This window comes from Spodoptera frugiperda, chromosome 21, assembly GCF_023101765.2.
Source record: "Spodoptera frugiperda isolate SF20-4 chromosome 21, AGI-APGP_CSIRO_Sfru_2.0, whole genome shotgun sequence".
In the NCBI taxonomy this organism is placed as follows: domain Eukaryota; kingdom Metazoa; phylum Arthropoda; class Insecta; order Lepidoptera; family Noctuidae; genus Spodoptera; species Spodoptera frugiperda.
Window position 1 is genome coordinate 3250169 of NC_064232.1, and position 21540 is coordinate 3271708.

The following is a 21540-nucleotide window of genomic DNA, read 5'->3' on the forward strand; positions in this document are numbered from 1 at the left end:
GAATATGCTCTGTTCTTGAAGGTTTGAATTATTAGTTAAACGCGGATCTCCTGAACTAATAGGGTAGATGACAAATTTTTATTTTAATGTCCGTCTTGTAGATTATTTTAAAATTATAGACACGTATTTTTTATTTTCTTACGGAAACAAATACTTTCGAAGATATATCCATTTGAAATATCGCGTGACGTCACTTTTAGGTACGTTTTATACTGAATAGTGACGTAGTTAGCTCCCACTCCTAAACTTTGATTCGTTTTATCTAAGTATTGTTATCTTATATGACAAAATAAAAAAATACGAGTCTAATATTTTTTCATTACCTAACTGACGGACTAATTAGATTTTAAATTTTCATACCCCGTCATCATCCCTATTATTTTTGTGTTGGATAATCCATTTATCGAAGAAGGCTATAATCACGCTATAATCAACAGGAGCCGAGCAGGGCAGTTGATACCGCGTGGGAGTAGCTAGTTTTACATAACCCAACGTCATGTCATGAAGAAGATAAATGTGCGATTACCAAGCTAGGGGTCTCAGGTGCGATTCTCGGTTTGAGCAAAGTATTATGTTTCTCGCTTTATCGCAAATTCTCAGTAAAAGAAGGTTTTTATAATTATACCTAGTGTACGTCAATAAGCTCTTATTACAACTGACTCATAATTTAATCGGTGAAAAGTTGCTGTTAATTTGTATGCCTCTGCCTACCCCTTTTCGGTAATAATAGACAATTAATTAAGAGCCATGCTTCGGCACGAATGGGCCGGCTCGACCGGAGTGATACCACGGCCTCACAGAAAACCGACGTGAAACAACTGCGTTGTGTGAGTGAGGTTAACGGAGGCAACTATCCCCTTCCCAATCCCCGATTCCCCAACAACCCTTAAATTCCTAACCCCTAAAAGGCTACAACGCACTTATAAGGCCTTTGGTGTATTGGGTGTCCATGTCCGGCGGCGATTGCTTACCATCAGGTGATCAGTCTGCTAGTTTACCGGCTTATACCATAAAAAAAACAATTGATATCATATTTATGTATATTTCAAGTAGTCATTATCGTATTTGGCTAGCCATTCTGGCACCAGTATGATATATTTATGTATATATGTGTGTATGTATGTATGTAAAACCCAAGTACATGTTATGTAAATAAAGTAAATATACATTGTGTGCCAATAGATGTATTCACAGCTCATTATGTTACCGTTAAACTTATATAAAAGCATGTTTTGCAGGGTATAAACGGAATGCTTCCGAAAAACGCTACATTTTTTTTACATAATAACGTCATGCCTTTTGTTACATGTAGGCAGGTAGGCAGAAGTGCACATTACGGCACATAATACTGCTATACCATGTACACCCACTTTTCACCATTTGTGTTATAAGTCCCATGTAATAGGGAATGTGCCTATTGCCATATACTGGGCGCAATTCCAGACTCCGCTCCACCACTGAGAAATTTTCGAAAAACCAAAAGCAACTCAGTAATACTTTACTTCCGAGAATCGAACCCGATGCCCTTGTGCAGCAGTCGCACGAGCGACCATTCGACCAACGGGGCAGACATTTTTTTTGGTTCTTATAATTTTAATCATTTTAGTTTTCATGTTATTCATGCAACATCAGCCTTAAGCAGTTGATTACAACTATTACTACATAAAATAAATATTGATATTCTTATTTGTTTGAAAATACAACTCGTTTTTTACCATCACCTGTTTGCTGCATTTGGGAGCGTTCCATAAACAACCTGCATACCTCCTACTTTTTTCTACTGATATTACAGAAAATATTCATATTTTTTTTAATGAGACATGCCGGCAATCGAGCAGACGTATTTACCTGATGGTAAGCAATCGCCACCGCCCATGGACACTTGAAACACCAGAGGCTTTACAAGTGCGTTACCGGCTTTTTAGGAGTTAGGAATTTAAGGGTTGTTGTTCGAGAATGGGGATGGGGAAGATTGGGAAGGGGGGAATTGGGCCTCCGGTAACCTCACTCACACAACGAAACATAACGCAAGCGTTGTTTCACGTCGGTTTTCTGTGAGGCCGTGGTATCACTCCGGTCGAGCCGGCCCATTCGTGCCGAAGCATTGCTCTCCCACACTTAAAATACCCCACACTTATCTTCTTAAATATACATTATGTCCTCCACATATATTTTTGGTCCGGTCCAACCGGCCCATTCGTAGCAAAGCATTGTTCTCCTACACTTAAAATTACCTACTGCTCCCTTCCTCTGCTTACCCCTCCAAAGAAAAGCAACCATGATACATACTACGTCACAGACTACTGAAAACTTACATAACAAGTTGTCAAGTGCAGTTTCAGAGAAGCATTACGTAATAACAAGCTTCAGGAGTTGTTTCATGAAAGTCAGTTAAGGTTTCATGTTTTACAGGCAAAATAGATTTAATTTCTGAGTGCCTGACTGACTGCCTCGTTGGTCGAGTGGTCGCAAGTGCGACTGCCGGACAAGAGTTCTCAATTTCCATTCCCAAGTCGGGCAAAGTATTACTGGGTTTATTTCGGATTTTCGAAAATATCTCAGTGGTAGCACGGAGTCTGGAAATGTGCCCAGTATGGCATATGCTTATCCCCTGTTACATGGGACTTATAACATAAATGGTGAAAAGTGGGTGTACATTGTATAGCGGCATTACGTACCATAATGTACACTTCTGCCTATTTGTTTTTATTATTATTATTTTATTATGTAAGTTTTACAATTTACACCCACTTTTCACAATTTATGTTGTAAATGTGATTCGTTTTATGAAAAAAAAAAACTTTTTTAGATTTTTTGTAGATACTTTCATCTGGTTCGTATACCGCGAAATATAATGATATACAACGTGTAACAAAAAGGGGGTATACATATCAAGTGCACGGTTTCTAGATAACATAACAAACGATACGGTAAGGGTTTTTTAAACTATTTTTTTCATGGTACCAAGTTATGAATTTTTCAAATCGCGCCGCAGCGTGATTCAAAATTAGGTACACAGGTACTAGGCGATCAGATTGACAGAAAAAATGTTTCGTAATATTAGCGAGTCATCTCTGTAGTGTTGTGACACGTTTGTATGATTTAAAATCAAGAACCATGCGATACCAAGAATTTGGTACAAAATTTTTTTTAAACGTATTTTAAGCTGAAACTTCGTGTAGAGACTCTATTCAACCTGTATTCTTCAGGGCTTCTTGATGTATATGGGTATTTTGTTACACGTTGTAGAATAAGAAAAAAAACACATAATCGTGGGATCGATGAACTTTTCTCTTAACCTACACCTTTAAGATACCAAATCGTGATATTCCACAACCCCCTACCCCTAACTTTACCACAATCCCTACCTAAATATAGCAGGCCAATGGTTCCCAATATGATTACTTGATTAGATCATTATTAATTCAGGATCAAACTATACTGTATTGATCCGTCTTGTGCCTCGGTAACAAGAATCGATTTACACCATTATAGGGGTGATTTTCCACCAGAGATGTGCTATGTAGCTATGTTTTTTTTTTAACAGGGGAATATCATCCAATGACTTCTCTCACCTTGGGCGAGGCGAGAGGCAGTGTCAGACTCTTACTGACAAAAAACCACCCCGTTCCTTCTCCTGCTTGTCGAGCCGGAGCCCCGGTAAACCCGCTAGGTAGTCCGCAGCTCCGCATATAGCTACGCTAACAAAATTTAATCCTATGTGGCCATTTCCACTGATACTAAGCTATGTAGCTGTGCGAGGAAGATGCGCGGCTCGAGTATGCGATGTATCGATAGTAGCACACTTCCATAGCACGCATCTTTCCATATAAAAAACATAGCTTAACTGAGAATGTTTCCACCAGTGCTAAGCTATGTGTACCAATGAATATGATTGGTGGAAGCTAAACGCATCCACAGCAACATAGCATAGCACATCTCTAGTGGAAAAGCACACTAATATTATAGTAAAATGTGAAAGTTAGTTTGGATGTTTGTCCGTCAATCACGCTGAAACGAATGAACGGATTTTGATGAAATTTGATGTACAGACAGGGTATGGGCTGACTTAGGTGATAGAATAATTTTTATCCCACGGAAACGCGGGTAAAGCCGCTGGCAGAAGCTAGTTCGGGATATTTCCAAGTTTTCTTGACCTCTACAGAAACGGTGACCTCTGAATTTGTTTCGGTTGTTCTTGTAGTAGATTGAAAATGCATAGCGAATTTTTAAAGTTTTGACATGTACGGTGAGCACTGCGTTGCGTCGTTGCAGCGTCGTTTTCCATATATTATATATATACATATATATATACGTTATATGTTCTTGTGACAACGCAACACGACGCAATGGATATGGATAAATTGGGCTTCACTCTAAAAGGTCCCAATTTGCGATTGCCACGCAACGTGTAGCCAACACGATTTTCGCATGGAGCAACTCTTTGTGTGATCCACAAATTGTTGCTTCGGGTCTCGGAAAGAGAAGACATTGAACGATTTTGTCTCCGTCAAAAACGAAATCATTATACAGTATGGAGATCACTCGTATGATTTAAATGAAACTACAAGTAGTACTCGTCCACATAAGCATAATACAACTAAATATTTCAACGAAAACGAAAAATTATAAAAAAATATTACATTCTGGTTGAACATGTCCATGTTCCTTGACCACAGAGCTGTAATGTTGTAAGTTGTCTAGGAATGTTACGGACATGTGGCACGGCTATTATAATGCCGTGTTTGTTAAGAGTTTTTAAATTAGCTCAAAGAGAATAATGCACTTTATGGCCTAACTACTGGGCCTATTTCGCTCATTTTTCTTGTATCGTCAGCCAAGATGATAACAAATATGTGGTTTACATTCAAAGTTAGTCCTAAATATAAATATAACTTCAAAACTAAACACACAACTCTGGTCCGGTCCAAGAACTAAATAATCTGATATACCCGAAGTGGATATAACCCAATTATCGAATTTATGTCACAACCCTAATTTGTTTCGCTCGTTCGGAGTCAATGAAGTTAAAGTTAGGGTAAGTAGCCTCTCGACCCTGAGCGGATTGCCTAGCCCGGACTAGCTTAATCCAGGGGTTTCGCCTGCATTCCTGTGAGATAAAAAGTATCCTATCACCGAAGTCAGCCTATGCCCTGTCTGTATACCAAAATTGATCAAAATCCGTTCTGTAGTTTCAGCGTGATTGACGGACAAACATCCAAACAACAAACTTTCATATTTATAATAGTAGTGTGAGGGTGCTTATCCACGGAGCTTCGGACAACGTAAAAGGTTACCGGGGCTCCAATTCAAAAAGCAGGAGTAGGAACGGAGTGGTTTTAGTCAGTATCAGTATGATTGATGATGAGTGTCCGATTCCCGGGTCGAGCAAAGAATAACTGGGCTTTTTTCGGTTTTTCTAAAAAAATCTCAGTAGTAGCACGGAGTCTGGAATTGTACCATGTAGGTTTTCGAAAATTTCTCAGTAGTAGCACGGAGTCTGAAATTGTGCCCAGTATATGGCAATAGACTCACCCCCTTTTAAATTGGGACTCATAACACAAATAGTTGTAGTAATTTATACAATTTATACAATGGTATAGCATTACGTGCCGTAACGTGCACCTCTGCCTACCCCTTCGGGGATAAAAGGCGTGATTCTGTTTAAACCTTTGTCCTTCCACGTTCGTTGAGAATCGATACAAATAGAGTTAGAGGTATACATGTATAGAGGCAAACGTTGAACTATCGATGGGTATAAATATTTCAAACCTCATTACCGAAGTTACGAAGCGAAGCGAATATAACTACGGAACTGAGGGAGCATTTAAAAACTAATTTACCTATTACGATATTTTTGATTCAGATTTTTAAATGTGGGAGAGTCATGCTTCGGCACGAATGGGCCCGCTCGACCGGAGTGATACCACGGCCTCACAGAAAACCGACGTGAAACAACGCTTGCATTGTGTTTCGTTGTGTGAGTGAGGTTACCGGAGGCCCAATTCCCCCCTTCCCAATCTTCCCCATCCCCGATTCCCGAACAACAACCCTTAAATTCCTAACTTCCAAAAAGCCGGCAACGCACTTGTAACGCCTCTGGTGTTTCATAATTATAAAAAACATAGCTTCGCTGAGTCCGTATCCACCAGTGCTAAGCTATGTGTGCTAATATTTTTTTTATGGATTAAGCCGGTAAAGTAGCATACGTATCTCCTGATGGTAAGCAATCGCCGCCGCCCATGGAAACTTAAAACACCAGAGGCGTTACAAGTGCGTTGCCGGCATTTTGGGGGTTAGGAATTTAAGGGTTGTTAGGGAATCGGAAGGAGGATAATTGGGCCTCCGGTAACCTCACTCACACAAAGAAACACAACGCAAGCGTTGTTTCACGTCGGTTTTCTGTGACGCTATAGTACACTCCGGTCGAGCCGGCCCATTCATGCCGAAACATGGCTCTCCCACACTTAAAGCTTAAAGCATATCCACAGAAAGAGTAAGGATAGACACAAATGTATTCTACCTATTCAGCCATACCTACTTTGAGCATATAACATTAGAAACGTAAATAAATGATTAGTCAATTGTTCTATAGATTATTCAGATGTTGATTGGCTTCATAACTTCGGACCTAGTTGGGTAAACTACTGGGCTGACGTATGGGTAAATAAATAATTGAATTCATTCCATTGTTTACTTTGGAACTACATATATGGGGAGTAGGAAACGTAGTATTGTTGCTAAGTTGTGTTTGGACAAGGACTTGTTATTACAATACTAGCTTCTACACGCGGTTTCGTTCGCGTTCCTGTGGTTATTTTGTTTTATACTTAACCTTTTAACCACCAGATTCGGATAAATCCGACCACGAAAATTTGTGTTTTAACCGCCGCAGACGTATATACGACTAGGTAAAATATTGTTTAATATTACCAATAAATTTTTTACAGCGTGTAACAAAATACTCATATACATCAAGGAGCACTGAAGAATACAGGTTGAATAGAATCTCTACACAAAGTTTCAGCTCAAAATGTGTTTTAAAAAAAATTGGTACCAAATACTTGGTGTCGCATGGTTCTTGATTTTAAATAATACAAACGTCTCACAACACTACAGGGGTCACTCGCTAATATTACGAAACATTTCTTCTGTAAATCTGATCGCCTAGTATCAGTATCTACCTAATTTTGATGTTCGATTTCTGGAATTTTATGTATTGGAAAAATTCATAACTTCGTTCCATGAAAACATGAGTTTAAAAAACCCTTCCCGTATCGTTTGTTATGTTATCTAGAAACCGTGCACTTGATATGTATACCCCCTTTTTGTGACACCGTGTATTGTAACCAATGAGTCTCTCGGCGGTACGGGCATATTTTGTTGACGGTGGCGGTTAAAAGGTTAACTAGCGATCCGCCCCAGTTTCGCAATGGTGATATATTTTGCATGTATTATACACTAGCTACTCCGCGCGGTTTCACCCGCTCTGCTTGGTTTCTATTGGTCATAGCGTGATGTTTTATAGCCTATAGCCTTCCTCGATAAATGCACTATTAAAAGAATTATTCAAATCGGACCAGTAACTCCGGAGATTAGCGCAGTTCAAACAAACAAACAAACAATCAAACAAACTCTTCAGCTTTATAATATAGTATTATACATAAACATAAACCTTTTTCTTGAACATACACATAAACCTTTTACTTGAATCACTCAATCTATTTAAAAAACCGCATCAAAATCCGTTGCGTAGTTTTAAAGATTTAAGCAAACAAAGGGACATAGGGACAGAGAAAGCGGCTTTGTTTTATACTATGTAATGTATAGTGATAGGATAGGTACTGAGTAGAGCCCACCCAACTTTAATTGACGTCGCGACAGGCCCAGATGGAAATGGCGGAAGAACTTGAACTCTTCTCGCCTTTTTTATCCCAGAAGGGGTAGGGAGAGGTGCACATTACAGTACGTAATGCCGCAATACATATAATTTACCTACACCCATTTTTCGCCACTTGCGTTATAACTCCCATTTAATACGGGGTGAACCTATTTCCATATACTAGACACAATTCCAGACTCCGTGCTACTACTGAGAAATTTGCAAAAAACTGAACGATGCCATGTACCTACACCTACCTTTTTTTTTTGAGTGGGGAAAATCATCCAATGACTTCTCCCGCCATGAGTGAGGCGGGAGAAGTCAGACTCTTACTGACTAAATACCACCCTGTTCCTTCTCCTGCTTTGAGCCGGAGCCCCGGTATACCCGCTAGGCAGTCCGCAGCTCCGGAGCACGCCTACCTAACAACAACCTGTTCACTAGGGACTAGTTACCTGATATTTGTATATTCAAGGCTCATCCCTAACTTTCAGGGATGTCCCGTAGGTAATATAATCGGATAACAGACGAAATTCGATCGCTCTCGAACTTGAATCAATTTGGACAACCCTTGTCTCACTTAACGTTAAACAGGTGTTTGTGTGTGCGTTTTGTACCTACATCTTACAAATATGGGGTGCAAATGGAACGCTCCCGAAAAATATGTTTGATCGCGCTGAATGCTATACTAATAATATTATGTTTGAACGCGCTAATCTTCGGAACTACTGGACCGACTTGAATAATTATTTTTGTGTTGGATAGTCCATTTATCGAGAAAGATCGATAGAATTTAAAAAGTTGTATATAATATACTTTGACTTCTGTCTCCTGGCTTCTTTTGACTATTTTTTTATGTTTTATTTTTCTTTAAAAAAAAAACGTTACGCCACATTAGGATTTTCTCCTGTGTCGTGGGTGCGTTTACAAACATACAATTTCACATGCACATGACACCCAGACCCGAAACAACAATTTGTGGATCACACAAAGAGTTGCTCCGTGCGGGAATCAAACCCGCTACACGTTGCACGGCAGCCAGTTGCCCAGCCACCGCACCAACCGTGCAGTCGTATATTCATGGTTTAAAATTTTGGCTATAAAATACAAGGCAGCTCATAAAACGATACGGGTCTGCGAACGGTGAGCAAAGGTAGCTCGCCGCTCAAACAGAAGGCTGACCTAACCAGACCCGTATCGTTTCCAGTGCGCGCCTCAAAGAGCCATCAGACCACCACAGATGGGGCCCAGTAGGGCTGATGCCTGACCCGAGCTGCAGTAAGGCTGACCCCACATTAGGCGTGCGCGATCCTCGGGCGTATGAGTAGTACTTCGGTGTCCAGCTCATACTGAGGTGGCAGCCCTTCTGGATTGGGCACGTTGCCACCTTGTTTTTGGTTTTATTTGTTTTTAATTTTACTTTTGTGTTATTTATTTTTTTTTGTTTTTTAATTTATTTAAAAAAATATAAAATATTAATTTAGAAATGTTTGTATTACTTTATATTATTTTAATTTTTGATTTGTTTTTTGTTGCATCGTGCCCATGGGCGCGCATTTTGCCATTGCGCGTGAATGCGCCTTTTTAAAATCTCAGAAGTAATGTTACGCTGTGAAATTAAGGCTTAATTTGTTATGTTCAGTTTTGGAAAGACGCTTCGATGCGCTTCGACTCTGCGCTAGTATAAACTGACCCTAAGAGTGGGAGAAACCATTGTATAATTTTGCCCCCTTAAAAAAGACAAAGGTCATAAAACGAGGTAAGAAAAACAAAACATATTGAAAACGTATTAATTTATTTAACAAAATATATTACAATTTACAATCTACACATTATACTACATTCGATTGAAAATATGACTATACAGTGTATGTTAACTAACAGAGGGCGTTCCTTTAAACTCGTTAATCTATATCATTAATAGATTAAAATAAAATATCAGCTTAGAAAAATAAGCAATAAATTGCAACGTTGCCTTCCTTGAACTACGCGTGAACAGAGTGTTTCTTTTACGTATCGATTTAAATTTTTTGGTAAAATTTCAATATTTAAAAAAAATAATTTGTCTTGTTTTTGAATGGTAATATTTTTTAGCATGTATGTATGCTATACTATTGTGGGTTAACAGGAACGCCCTCTTAACAACTGTATATACCTCAGTACCTTATTTATATTTATACATAAAAACATTTGTTTGTACATAGGTTCCAAATCACAACATTAAATATCTGCAAATTACGATAATATCTTTTGAGTAATCTTAGTAATAGCAATCTCCAATCCTTCTGCCAAGCGTGGAGATTATAGGTAAGCGTCCACAGGCCCGCATCGTACGCATCGCACGCAACGGATTTTAGTTTGTCTTGTATAGGAACTCATACAACTGCGTCCACTGATCCGCATCGTACGGACCGCATCATCGGCAATGCTTACATGCGATGCGTACTAATGACGGTATACGGAATGCGTACGATGCGGGCCTGTGGACGCAGTTGTATGAGTTTCTGTACAAGACAAACTAAAATCCGTTGCTTTTAGTAACAATAAGGAATACGGAAAAGAATCCAATTTGGTTTAGGAGTTACGCGCGAACATACATTAAAACGGAGTGAATAGAATTAAAAGGGTGAATAGACACAAGAATGTGGGTGAATAGATGTTAGAACATTTTCTCAACAGTTATTCACCCCTCTTCTGTATCAATTCACCCCTCGAATTCTATTCACCCCGTTTTACAGTAATATTAGTAGTAGAGGCGATCTCCAATCCTTCTGCCAAACGTGGAGATTATAACAAACCTTCTTACGTTTAGTTACAATAACGAATACGGAACAAAAATCCATATTTGGGGGCGTTCAAGTATTTCGTAACTTAATTTGGGGGAAGGGGGTATAGAAAAACGTTATGTTGCGTTACGGGGGGGGGGGGTTACTTAAATGCCCCCATTGGTAGAGTCGTTTGAGATTTATTTTATGGCCATACATATATTTTGGCGGCATTTAACCGAATAGGGTAGATTACAAATACTTTCGAAGAGAATATTTGAAATATCGCGTGACGTCACTTCTGAGTACATTTTATACGTAGAAATTACGTATTTGCTCCCACTCCTAAACTTTAATATTCGTTTTATCTAAGTATTGTTATCTTATATGACAAAATAAAAAAGTACGTCTCAAATATTTTATCATTACCTAACTGACGGACTAAATAGATTTTTAATTTTCATACCCCGTCATCATCCCTAATATTTAAAAATGTGTACATTTTTTTTTACTTCGCATTACATAATATATTATTTTTGTATTATAACTATCGTGAGACATATTAAATTAATATTTTTTTACGGCTTACTCACGTAACTGTTGGACGAGGTAACTCAAATAGTTTCGGGAACCTGAGGTTATGGGCCCCGAGCGTAGCTTGAAACTAGTCGAGTTATCTAGTTAAAACTAGCTGATATTTATACATACATACATAACTTCACGCCTGTCTCCCATGGGGGTAGGCAGAGACAATACACCGCCAATTGCTAAGACTCTTGTTGATTTTTATATTAGTTTTTTTTTTTTATAAAAAATACACTTAAACGCTAGTAGTCTCCTGTGAGTGCATTTTTTTTAATTCTTCCCTTAAAAATGCAGCTTCTGATGTCATTTCCTCTCTCGTCCTTGGTGGCTTCGATGGGTGACCGGCTTTGAACCTTAAATTAATAGGTATAGGATTTAAAATCAATTAACATGTATTGCGAAACTGGCATGGGGTAGTCAGAAAGCCTTTAAAGTATTTTTTTAGTTATTATTATTATACCTTTTGTGTGACATAATTAATTGGTAATTATTATTAAAAAACCATTATAATATGTTTAATAGAATAAAGTCGGGCGTTACTTAGCGTAAATCCATGCTACACTAACAATACAATATTTTTTTAGTTTTCAGCTTGTAGGTGTATTTTCAACATACGATGTGCCATCGGGTGGTGGTCCCGCCCGCACGAGGCGACCTTTTTTTTTTAATACGTTGCCCCACACTAGGATTTTCTCCTGTGTCGTGGGTGTGTTTACAAACATACAAGTTCACATACACATGACACCCAGACCCGAAACAACAATTTGTGGATCACACAAATAGTTGCTCCGTGCGGGAATCGAACCCGCTACCCGTTGCGCGGCAGCCAGTTGCCCAGCCACCGCACCAACCGTGCAGTCTGTGTGTGTGCTGTTTGTTGCCCCGTGTAGCGTGAGTATATTAGTTTTACATTGTTCTCACATAGTTGAAGTAATCGAAACAATGTAACCAAGAATTGTATTGTGAATCTGATTGAAAAAGAGTAACCGATGGAGTTTCTTGCTCGTTCTTTTCCATAGGAATCTACACTTTGGAACGACCAAATAGAGCAACTAGAGGACTGACCGACAGACAGACGTTACTAGTATTATTATATTTGCTTTGACGTTTAAAAGTGCCTTCCTTGTTCCTTGTCTATTTGAAATAAATGATTTTGACTTTTAACTTTAGCGAGGGGAGGGTGCTACTACACACCTCATGTTGAAAATACATGTACAAGCGGAATGAAAAAGATAGTAATACCTACTACTTTATCACGACCACGCAATATCATCAACTCATCAGCATCAGCCTATAACTGGCCACTTCTGACCAAAGGCCTCTTCTCGTACAGAAAAGGTTAAACCACGTAATATATTTAACTACAAATATAAATGCTCCCATTATCGCTCACACTGATCCGGAGCTGCGGACTACCTAGCGGGTTTACCGGAGCTCCGGGTCGAAAAGCAAGAGAAGGAACGGGGTGGTTTTTAGTCAGTAAGAGTCTGACACTCCCTCTCGCCTCGCCCAAGGCGGGAGAAGTCATTAGATGATTTTCCCCCCTCAAAAAAAAATCGCTCACAGCGACATCTACCAAACAAATAGATGGAAAACAAAGGAAAGTTAAAACAACTTACTGGTCGTGTTTAGCTAGCTCCAAGTAGATTAGATCGTTGTCTATAAAGTCCCCTTTCTTCCGCGGCATTATGTGGCAGTGGAGGTGCTGAAATTAAAAGTTTTATATTATAACTAACTACTTCCGCGCGGTTTCACCCGCTCTGCTCGACTCCTATTGGCCGTAGCGTGATGTTTTATAGCCTATAACCTTCCTCGATAAATGGACTATCCAACACAAAAGAATTATTCAAATCGGACCAGTAGTTCCGGAAATTAGCGCTTTCAAACAAACAAACTCTTCAGCTTTATAATATTTGTATAGATAGTATAGATATGGTAAGCTAAATTGTGCTGTATAATAATAAATAATATAAAGGTAATTTTTTGAAAATTATTTTAGTAGCATATTACACTGATCAGCACACTTAGTACGAGTTTGCTTTATGTTTAAAGTAATAGAAACTTTTGTGAGACATACTAAATTAATTATTATGTTTTTTGTCATGCTCACGTAATTATTTGACTAGGAACTCGGAAAGTATGTGTGGGAGAGCCATGCTTCGGCACTGCTGGGCCGGCTCAACTGGAGTGATACCACGGCCTCACAGAAAACCGACGTGAAACAAGGCTTACGTTGAGTTTCGTAGTGTGAGTGTGTAACCCCATTCCCAATCCCCGACTCCCCTTAAATTTCTAACACGCAAAACGGCAACGCACTTGACACGCCTCGGGTGTTTCAAGTGTACATGGGCAGCGGCGATTGCTTACCATCAGGTGATCCGACAACTCGTTTACTGGTTTATGCCATAAAAAAAAAACAGTAGCAGCGACAGTCGCCGCGTCGTGTGTCGCGGAATACTGCTCATGAATATGAGCCTCTAGCATGGCTTGAAACTAGTCGAGTTCCTCGTCAAACAGTTACGTGAGTAAGCCGATTACATAATAATTATCACACATGTAAAACAAATTACCTTGACAGTTTGCCCGGCATTCATCCCGTCTTGTATGGTCACCGTGCATGAGTCAGCCTCGTGAACCTTTTCCATCAACTGTTAAAAAAAATTCGTTATTAGTCTAATTTATTATTTGTACGTACTTTATAAACTTTCTAGTTAGACGATGGCCGCATTAGCTGTGCAAGCGAAAGGTGTGCGGGCGGCGAGCAAGGGTAGCTGCGGACTACCTAGCGGGTTTACCGGGGCTCCGGCTTGGAAAGCAGGAGAAGGAACGGGGTGGTTTTTAGTCAGTAAGAGTCTGACAATCCCTCTCGCCTCGCCTAAGACGAAAGAAGTCATTGGATGATCCATACCCCCCACCCCCCTTAAAAAAACATTGAACTCACCCGTTGCACAATTCGTACAGTCTTGTAGAAGTCCTGAGCCTCCTCCTCCGTCATATCGTGGTTCCTCTCAGCCATTCTGATTGGAGCCACCAGCACGTGGCCGGGGAGAACACATCTAAAAACAAAATCAAATTGGTTCACTAAATAATCACGGTTTACTCACGTACATTAATGGATAAAAGCTCTACTAGTTTCGAGACACAGAGGGACTCTTCATCATGAGCAGCGTGTACAGACGCGGCGACATCGCGCAGCCTATTGTAGGCTTTTTTTCGAGGGGGGAAATCACCCAATGACTTCTCTCGCCTTGGGAGAAGCGAGAGGGAGTGTCAGACTGTTACCTACTGACTAAAAACCACCCCGTTCCTTCTCCTGCTTTTCGAGCCGGAGCCCCGGTAAACCCGCTAGGTAGTCCGCAGCTCCGGATCAGGCATCAGACCTACTGAGCACCATCTGTGGTAGTCTAATGACTTTTGAGGCGCGCGCGGAACGCTCGGCGCCACACGCACGGGTCTAGTCCTGGTCGGGCGGCGAGCTACCCTTGCTCGCCATCCGTAGACTCGCACTTATGGTGGCTGGAGATCGTCCCGGGATCCCCGATGCCCGGAGTGCCTCTCGCGACGGCTGGGGACTGAGGTTCGTTCTCTCACGCGCCCCGCCTCCTCCTTAGCTAGCATGACTGCTTCGCAGAAGGAGGAGACGGCATCCCAGTCCCCTCGCTCCGCACCATGGCTTGTATCAGTGCCAGGCGCGAGAGGTCGCCGTCGTCGACCACATCCCTGAGGACTTGGCGGTGCTCAGCCCACGCAGGGCAGACCGCAAGCGTATATTCCACCGTGTCCTCTGGGCGGTCTTCGCAATGATGACACCCGGGCGTTTCCTCCCGCCCAATCAGAAACAGGACGACCTACCGAAACTCCCGTATCCGGTAAGCACCTGCGTCAGGCGGTAGGTGAGGATGCCATGGCGCCTCTCTAGCCACAGCCTATTGTAGGCTTAGAGCTTTTCTCGCAACGGGTTTGATTCCCGCATCGTGCAAAGGGGCATCGTGTTTGTTATTTTTCGGTTTTTTAGAAAATTTCTCAGTAGTAACACGGAGTCTGCAAGCTTATATGGCAAGGTTCACCTCCTATTACATGGGACTTATAACAGAAATGGTGACAAGTGAGTGAACATTATATAGCGGCATTACGCGCCGTAATGTGCACTACTGCCTACCCCCTTCGAGGATAAAAGGCGTGACGTTGCTTTAAAAAACTTACCTCAAATTAACAAAAGCATAAGTTAGCTTAGATTTAAAGAACACGCAGCTTTCAGGCACTTTGACGTGTCCAAAGTCATAGCATGGTTCGTTTGGTAGCGCTGCAATTTGTGTTGTTGTGGGTGTACTTGAGGGGGGAGGGGATTTGCAGGAGTGACAGGGCAGGAGGTCCTTGCGGAGGCTCAGGGAGTACAGGGAGTATACTTTTGGTCTGAAATAGAGAGAAAAGTTTGTCAAAATTTAAAAAAAAACATGTGAAATATTATTTGTACAGGGTGTTCGAAAATATATAGTTTGTTTTAAAAATTTGACTGCACGGTTGGCGCGGTGGCTAGGCAACTGGCTGCCATGCAACGGGTAGCGGGTTCGATTGCCGCACGTAGCAACTCTTTGTGTGATCCACAAATTGTTGTTTCGGGTCTGGGTGTCATGTGCATGTAATAATACCTACTTGACCTAGACCTACATACATATGTAATACATAAAATTGCATATTCTTTTGTTTACAATTCTAAAGTAAAAATATGTACATGTTAAATATATTTATTTATACGATATAATTATAAATCGATTTATGTTTTAATATTTCAACACATGCCTGCTGTTACACCTACTGTTGCCTCTCTGCATCATCTCAAGGTTGACAGGTAGAAAATGCCAAATTAGCATTAATTCCACTATTGTATAATGTACATAAAGATTAAAATAAAAAAATTAATAAAAAAAAAAACGCAACAAAATACCACATACCTCCGATGCTGAAACACGGGCATATTCCGTCTAACCTCTTGCAACTTCGCCTGGTCGATCTCCACCACTTTAAACGTCGGGGAATCGACTCCACAGTCCGCTAGGACTTCGCCCCACGGGTCTATACAAACTGCGTGGCCGTAGGACTTGCGTTTCGCATTATGATCCCCCGCTTGAGCCGCCGCTATCACGTAACATTGATTCTCTATAGCTCTCGCTCTGAAAATAAGAAAATTTTCCTTGAATCTAAGTATAGTAGAAGTACAAAAGTAACGATGGAGTTTCTTGCTCGTTCTTCTCCATTCGAAGCAACACTTTGGAACGAGCGCCTAGCTTCACTGACGGACAGACTGACGGACAATTCAATTTGACGTTTCAAAAGTGCCTAATTTAGGATTAATTGAAATAAATGCTTTGACTATGACTTTATATATGTAGGTGACTGGTAATTAGTGAACGATATTTAAACACGTGATTGTACTCATGATTACAAACAACTTTCCCGAAAAAACTATTTTTGTATACTCATTAGTTTTATTTTTATCACATTATTAGACACCCGCGCGAAGAATGAAGTAGAGTGGTGGTAGGTACATAGGTACCATATGGCTAGCAGGCTATTATGACCCATGACAAATAAAATAATAAGTAATTTAGAATGTCGAATTTACGGTCTTTACCACCAGAGATGTGCTACGCTACGTGGTTTTGGATGCGTTTGGCTTCCACCAATCATATTCATTAGTACACATAGCTTAGTACAGACGGAAATAGACTCAGCTAAGCTTTATTTTTCATATGGAAAGATACGTGCTATGGATAACTTCCCTGCTCGATACATCATATACTAGAGCTGAGCATCTTCCCCACATAGCTTAATATCAGTGGAAACGGTCACATAGTTTCACAATTTAGCTATTACATCCTCGCAGCATATAAAAGATTTTTTTTTATAACGTCACGCCTTTCATCCCCGTAGGGGTAGGCAAAGGCAAACATTTCCCCATTTGTGTTGTAATAGGGGGTGAGCCTATTGCCATATACCGGGCACACTTCCAGACTCCGTCGTACCACTGAGAAATATTCGAAAAACCGAAAAAAGCCTAGTAATACTTCGCCCGACCCAGGAATCGAACCCTAGACCCCTTACCTGGCAGTCGCACTTGCCACCACTCGGCCAACGAGGCAGTCTTTTGGAAAATAACTCTTAGAAAAAACTTTTTTACCTGAGTAATACATGCCAATGTGCCGCTCCCGTGAGTTGTGTGAATGCTGAAGGAAATGTTAATACTTCAGCTTTCATTATACTCAGCGAAGTACTGAGTTCCGGAAACCGCATGTCATAACATATACCTAAACCTGAAAAAGCAAAATACATTTAGTTTCATTTAGAAAACCTTTTTCCAGTTTCATACATCTACAGCTTATATGTAGCCACTGCTGTAACCTGGCTGACCAAAGGCCTCTTCTCACACGGATAAGATTTGAGCATTAATCACTACGCTTGCTCAATGCGGGTTGGCGATTTCAAACTTTTTCAAACTTATAATTAGAAATTATAAGACCTGGTCACGATGTTTTCCTTCACCGTTAGTCAGTGGTGTCTAAATAATCTTAGAAAGTACATATAACTCAGAAAAAGTCACATTGGTACTTTGCTGTTGGTAGGTTTCGAAACCGCACCCTCATACATGAGAAGCGACCGGAGCTGCGGACAACGTAACAGTTTACCGGGTCTCCGGATCAAAGCAGGAGAAGGAACGGGGTGGTTTTTAGTCAGTAAGAGTCTGACACTCCCTCTTGCCAAAGGCCAGAGAAGTAATTGGATGATTATCCAGTCACAGAAAGTAAATGCATGAGAAGCGAGCTTCTTAAACCTCCGGGCCACGACGACGTTTTGTAGGTTTTTTTTTTTGCGTGCGTTGCCGGCCTTTTGGGGGTTAGGAATTTAAGGGTTGTTGGGGAATCGGGGATTGGGAAGATTGGGAAAGGGGGAATTGGGCCTCCGGTAACCTCACTCACACAACGAAACGCAGCACGAGCATTGTTTCACGTCGGTTTTCTGTGAGGCCGTGGTATCACTCCGGTCGAGCCGGCCCATTCGTGCCGAAGCATGGCTCTCCCACACTTAAGTACTATCTATGTATTTAAAAAAATACGTTTAGTTAAACAAACTCACCTACTTTTCCTATAGGCGTATCGACGGGTGCCACGATATGGTTGCCCGGTTCACAGAAGTCACTCTCTTTTAATCTCACATTGCGTTCAGGTATCTCCACATCAAACAAATGTAGCTTCCTATACGCTTGCACTATGGTACCTTTATTGTCTATTATTATGTGAGTGTTGCAAACTTTCGAGGGTAGCTCTTCATCCTAGAATATAAAATAAAATTAATATCATTTACTTAGTAGAAAACAGACAGACAGACATGACGAATCTATAAGGGTTCGGTTTTTTGCCATTTGGCTACGGAACCCTAAAATCATGTATAATTTTACAGCTTAAACCTATAATTAAAACTATAATTTTATTATAACTTTCGTGAGACATACTAAATTAATTATTATGTTATCGACTTACTCACGTAACTGTTTGACGAGGAACTCGACTAGTTTCAAGCCGTGCTAGAGGCTCATATTCATGAGCAGCATTCCGCGACAATCGCCTCTAGAGCCTCTAGCATGGCTTGAAACTAGTCGAGTTCCTCGTCAAACAAATACGTGAGTAAGCCGATAACATAATAATTAAAAAAGTGGTATAATCATTAATGGCTTTTCGAAGGAGTCAAAGATGTCAATCGCTACATGTAATGGTGATTGTGAATCCCGGTCGTTGCTCGAAACTAGTCAAGCACTGTCGAACAGTTACGTAAGGCGTAAATTTTAATTATTGATCGCACATGAAAAAAAAAAGACGCAAACGATTTGTAAATCACTGAAAGATTTGTTCCGTAAGAGAATCGAACTCAGCTCTGGGTTAGTCACAGTAGCTGGTAGACACTACGCCAACCATGTAATCTTAGTCTAGTCGGCCAGAATTAGCAGACATTTCGGCATTTTTATAATAACCATCGAAAGACATACTACATTAACTAAAAATCACGGTTTACTCACGTACATTAATGGAGAAAAGCTCTACTAGTTTCGAGTCACAGAGGGACTCCAATAAGCTGAGCGACGTAGCTGTGTCTGCGCACTCTGCTCATGATGAAGAGTCCCTCTATGACCCGAAACTAGTAGAGCTTTTCTCAATATATTTACGTGAGTAAACCGTGATTTTTAGTTAATTTCGGGATTAGGGTACCAAAAATCTTGAATCAAAACATACCTTTTCATGAATCCCACCCATAGACAACCAGACATTGTGCTTGACCGCCAATTCCTTGTACTTTCCGACGGTGGCGCCACCTATGATTGGTTCAGCGAAGCTTAAAGTATCATTCTTGTTATCACAGAGGTAATCACAGGCTTCAGGGAAGAATATCATCTGGAAATAAAAGTTATTGATAAAAAATAGACTCTCAAACTATTACCCATAAGGTTTAGAATAGTACTAGTGGTGAGACATGGCAAGTGATAGATGACAGAAGTCCCACTAGACGATCGATGAACAAATCAACGGATGACGTCATAAATCCTACATCGCACATGTGAAGTTTACATGCGAATAAACATGGATAGAAATACAAACGAATAATAATTGGACAGAAAGCCCGCCAGGCATGATCACTTCAACTGGTCGCCGCTTAGGCAACTTAACTCACTGTTCCCTAAATACTGAATTTAGTCAGGAGGTCAAAAAATGGTCAGAACTAATTCCTTTTCTTTTCCTGACAAAAATTCCTTCGAAGCTTAAAGTTTGTAAATAGAGCTTCTGTCAACTCTTCATCATATCGCCGCATCCGCGCTCGCTGCTCATGCAGAGTCCCTCTCTGACTCGAAGTCTTAAGTCTTTTATGTATCTAAAACTAGATTTTTTGCTAACTAACTGCTAAAAGAAAACTATCGAAAACTAATCCTCCGCTAAGCGTCGGTCACTTGGAGTCAGCGGTGCGCGCGTGTCATTGCGTTGTATGTCGAATGCGAACGATGCGGGTCTGTGGACGCTTACCTTAAGGTGTCGAAACCTTAGATCATGCTGCTGCACATTTCTAAACTATACTGTTGAAGCTGAAAAGTCACAGAAGGACTCTTCATCATGTCGACGCATCTGCACTCGCTGCTCTTGATGAAGAGTCCCTCTCTCTTATAATTTAGTATGTCTCACAATACCACAAACATTTAAAAAAGTACCTGAACATCTTCCTTCGCAGCTTGGCTGATTAAATTGCTGACTACTTCCATATTAGCTGCCTTGTCTCCTACGGACGTCATCTGACAGACGGCAATCTTCTTCGTACTCATGTTTCTAACAACTTGTCGAACTAAATTATAATGCGCTACTGTTCTTATGAGGCTGTACTGCCAAATCTGGAAAAAAAATCTATAATATAGTATAAGTCAGGTTTTCCTTCCTGATGCTATAACTCCAGAACACACAAACCTATTTCTCCAGTTTTGCATTAGTTGGAATAGTCTTGGGCTCCATGAGGTTTATAGCAAAAATTTTACATTGGTGGCGAAACGGAGTTTGCCGTGTTTGCTAGTTTATATATTTTTTTATGGAATAGGTGCCAAATAATTCACCTGATGGTAAGCGATAATTATGTTTACCAGTGTAGTTGTAAATATTATGTAGTAGTTCACTTTTCACGTGTATTAAATGCTAATTTTTCATAGTATATTAAATGTTCAATAAAATAAAGAAATAAAAAAAAACAAGATGATAAGATTAATTTAATAACATACCTCAATACTCACAAGGCAGTATCTTATTTACATAATTATTTGTTAACTACATACGTATACAAGTTACATTCTAATAATAGATTTTAAAAATTCAGACAAATTAAAGTTTTTATTCATAAACAAATAAAAGAGAAACATTCTCAAAACAAGAGTAACTTCCTCACCTTGCCGACTAATAAATTGATAAGATAGTGAAAGAAAGTAACGACTAATGATAAGAAAAACAAATAAAAATTAATGAAATTAGACATAAACATGAAATAATTTCCAACTATATAACCTCTATCGTAAGTTATAAAAATTGACGTTAATAACTTACCCGCATCATACGAATTAAAATAATGGTATTGAAAAGAGTATTGGAGTAGAAAAATTATAAATATTTTCACTCCAATAGAATTTCTTACCGACGACAAAATCGGTGTTTTGACGTGTGTTGAGATTTCAAATTTTGACATTGACTTTGACGTTGCTTGAATATACGTTTCATTTTGCAAAAAAAATGT

The 21540-nt window shown here is 40.1% G+C and overlaps 1 protein-coding gene across 2 annotated transcripts; it reads right to left on the reverse strand.

Annotated features, from left to right (window-relative positions):
- Positions 1-9660: 9660 nt before the first annotated feature.
- Positions 9661-21496, reverse strand: LOC118280477 (nitrilase and fragile histidine triad fusion protein NitFhit). Of its 2 annotated transcripts, none has more exons than XM_035600532.2 (11): positions 21354-21496; positions 20480-20656; positions 19515-19673; positions 18364-18559; positions 17411-17543; positions 16185-16403; positions 15436-15645; positions 14174-14288; positions 13803-13880; positions 12852-12937; positions 9661-11585 (listed from the first exon to the last, which is right to left on the reverse strand). In XM_035600532.2, the coding sequence occupies exons 1-11, from the start codon at positions 21360-21362 to the stop codon at positions 11468-11470; spliced, it is 1500 nt and encodes a 499-aa protein (XP_035456425.1). In that variant the 5' UTR covers positions 21363-21496; the 3' UTR covers positions 9661-11467. The 2 variants fall into 2 exon arrangements, with proteins under 2 accessions (XP_035456425.1, XP_050558014.1); XM_050702057.1 differs by lacking the exon at positions 21354-21496 and adding an exon at positions 21035-21182.
- Between the last annotated feature and the right edge of the window lie 44 nt (positions 21497-21540).

What these genes read in the sequence shown, in the direction of transcription:
- LOC118280477 (XM_035600532.2), bottom strand. An exon ending in CTGCGAAGGAAGATGTTCAG is followed by an intron (nt 19,674 to 20,479) that starts GTACTTTTTTAA and finishes TTTTATTTCCAG; the next exon opens with ATGATATTCTTCCCTGAAGC. An exon ending in CCCGTGTTTCAGCATCGGAG is followed by an intron (nt 15,646 to 16,184) that starts GTATGTGGTATT and finishes TCTCTATTTCAG; the next exon opens with ACCAAAAGTATACTCCCTGT.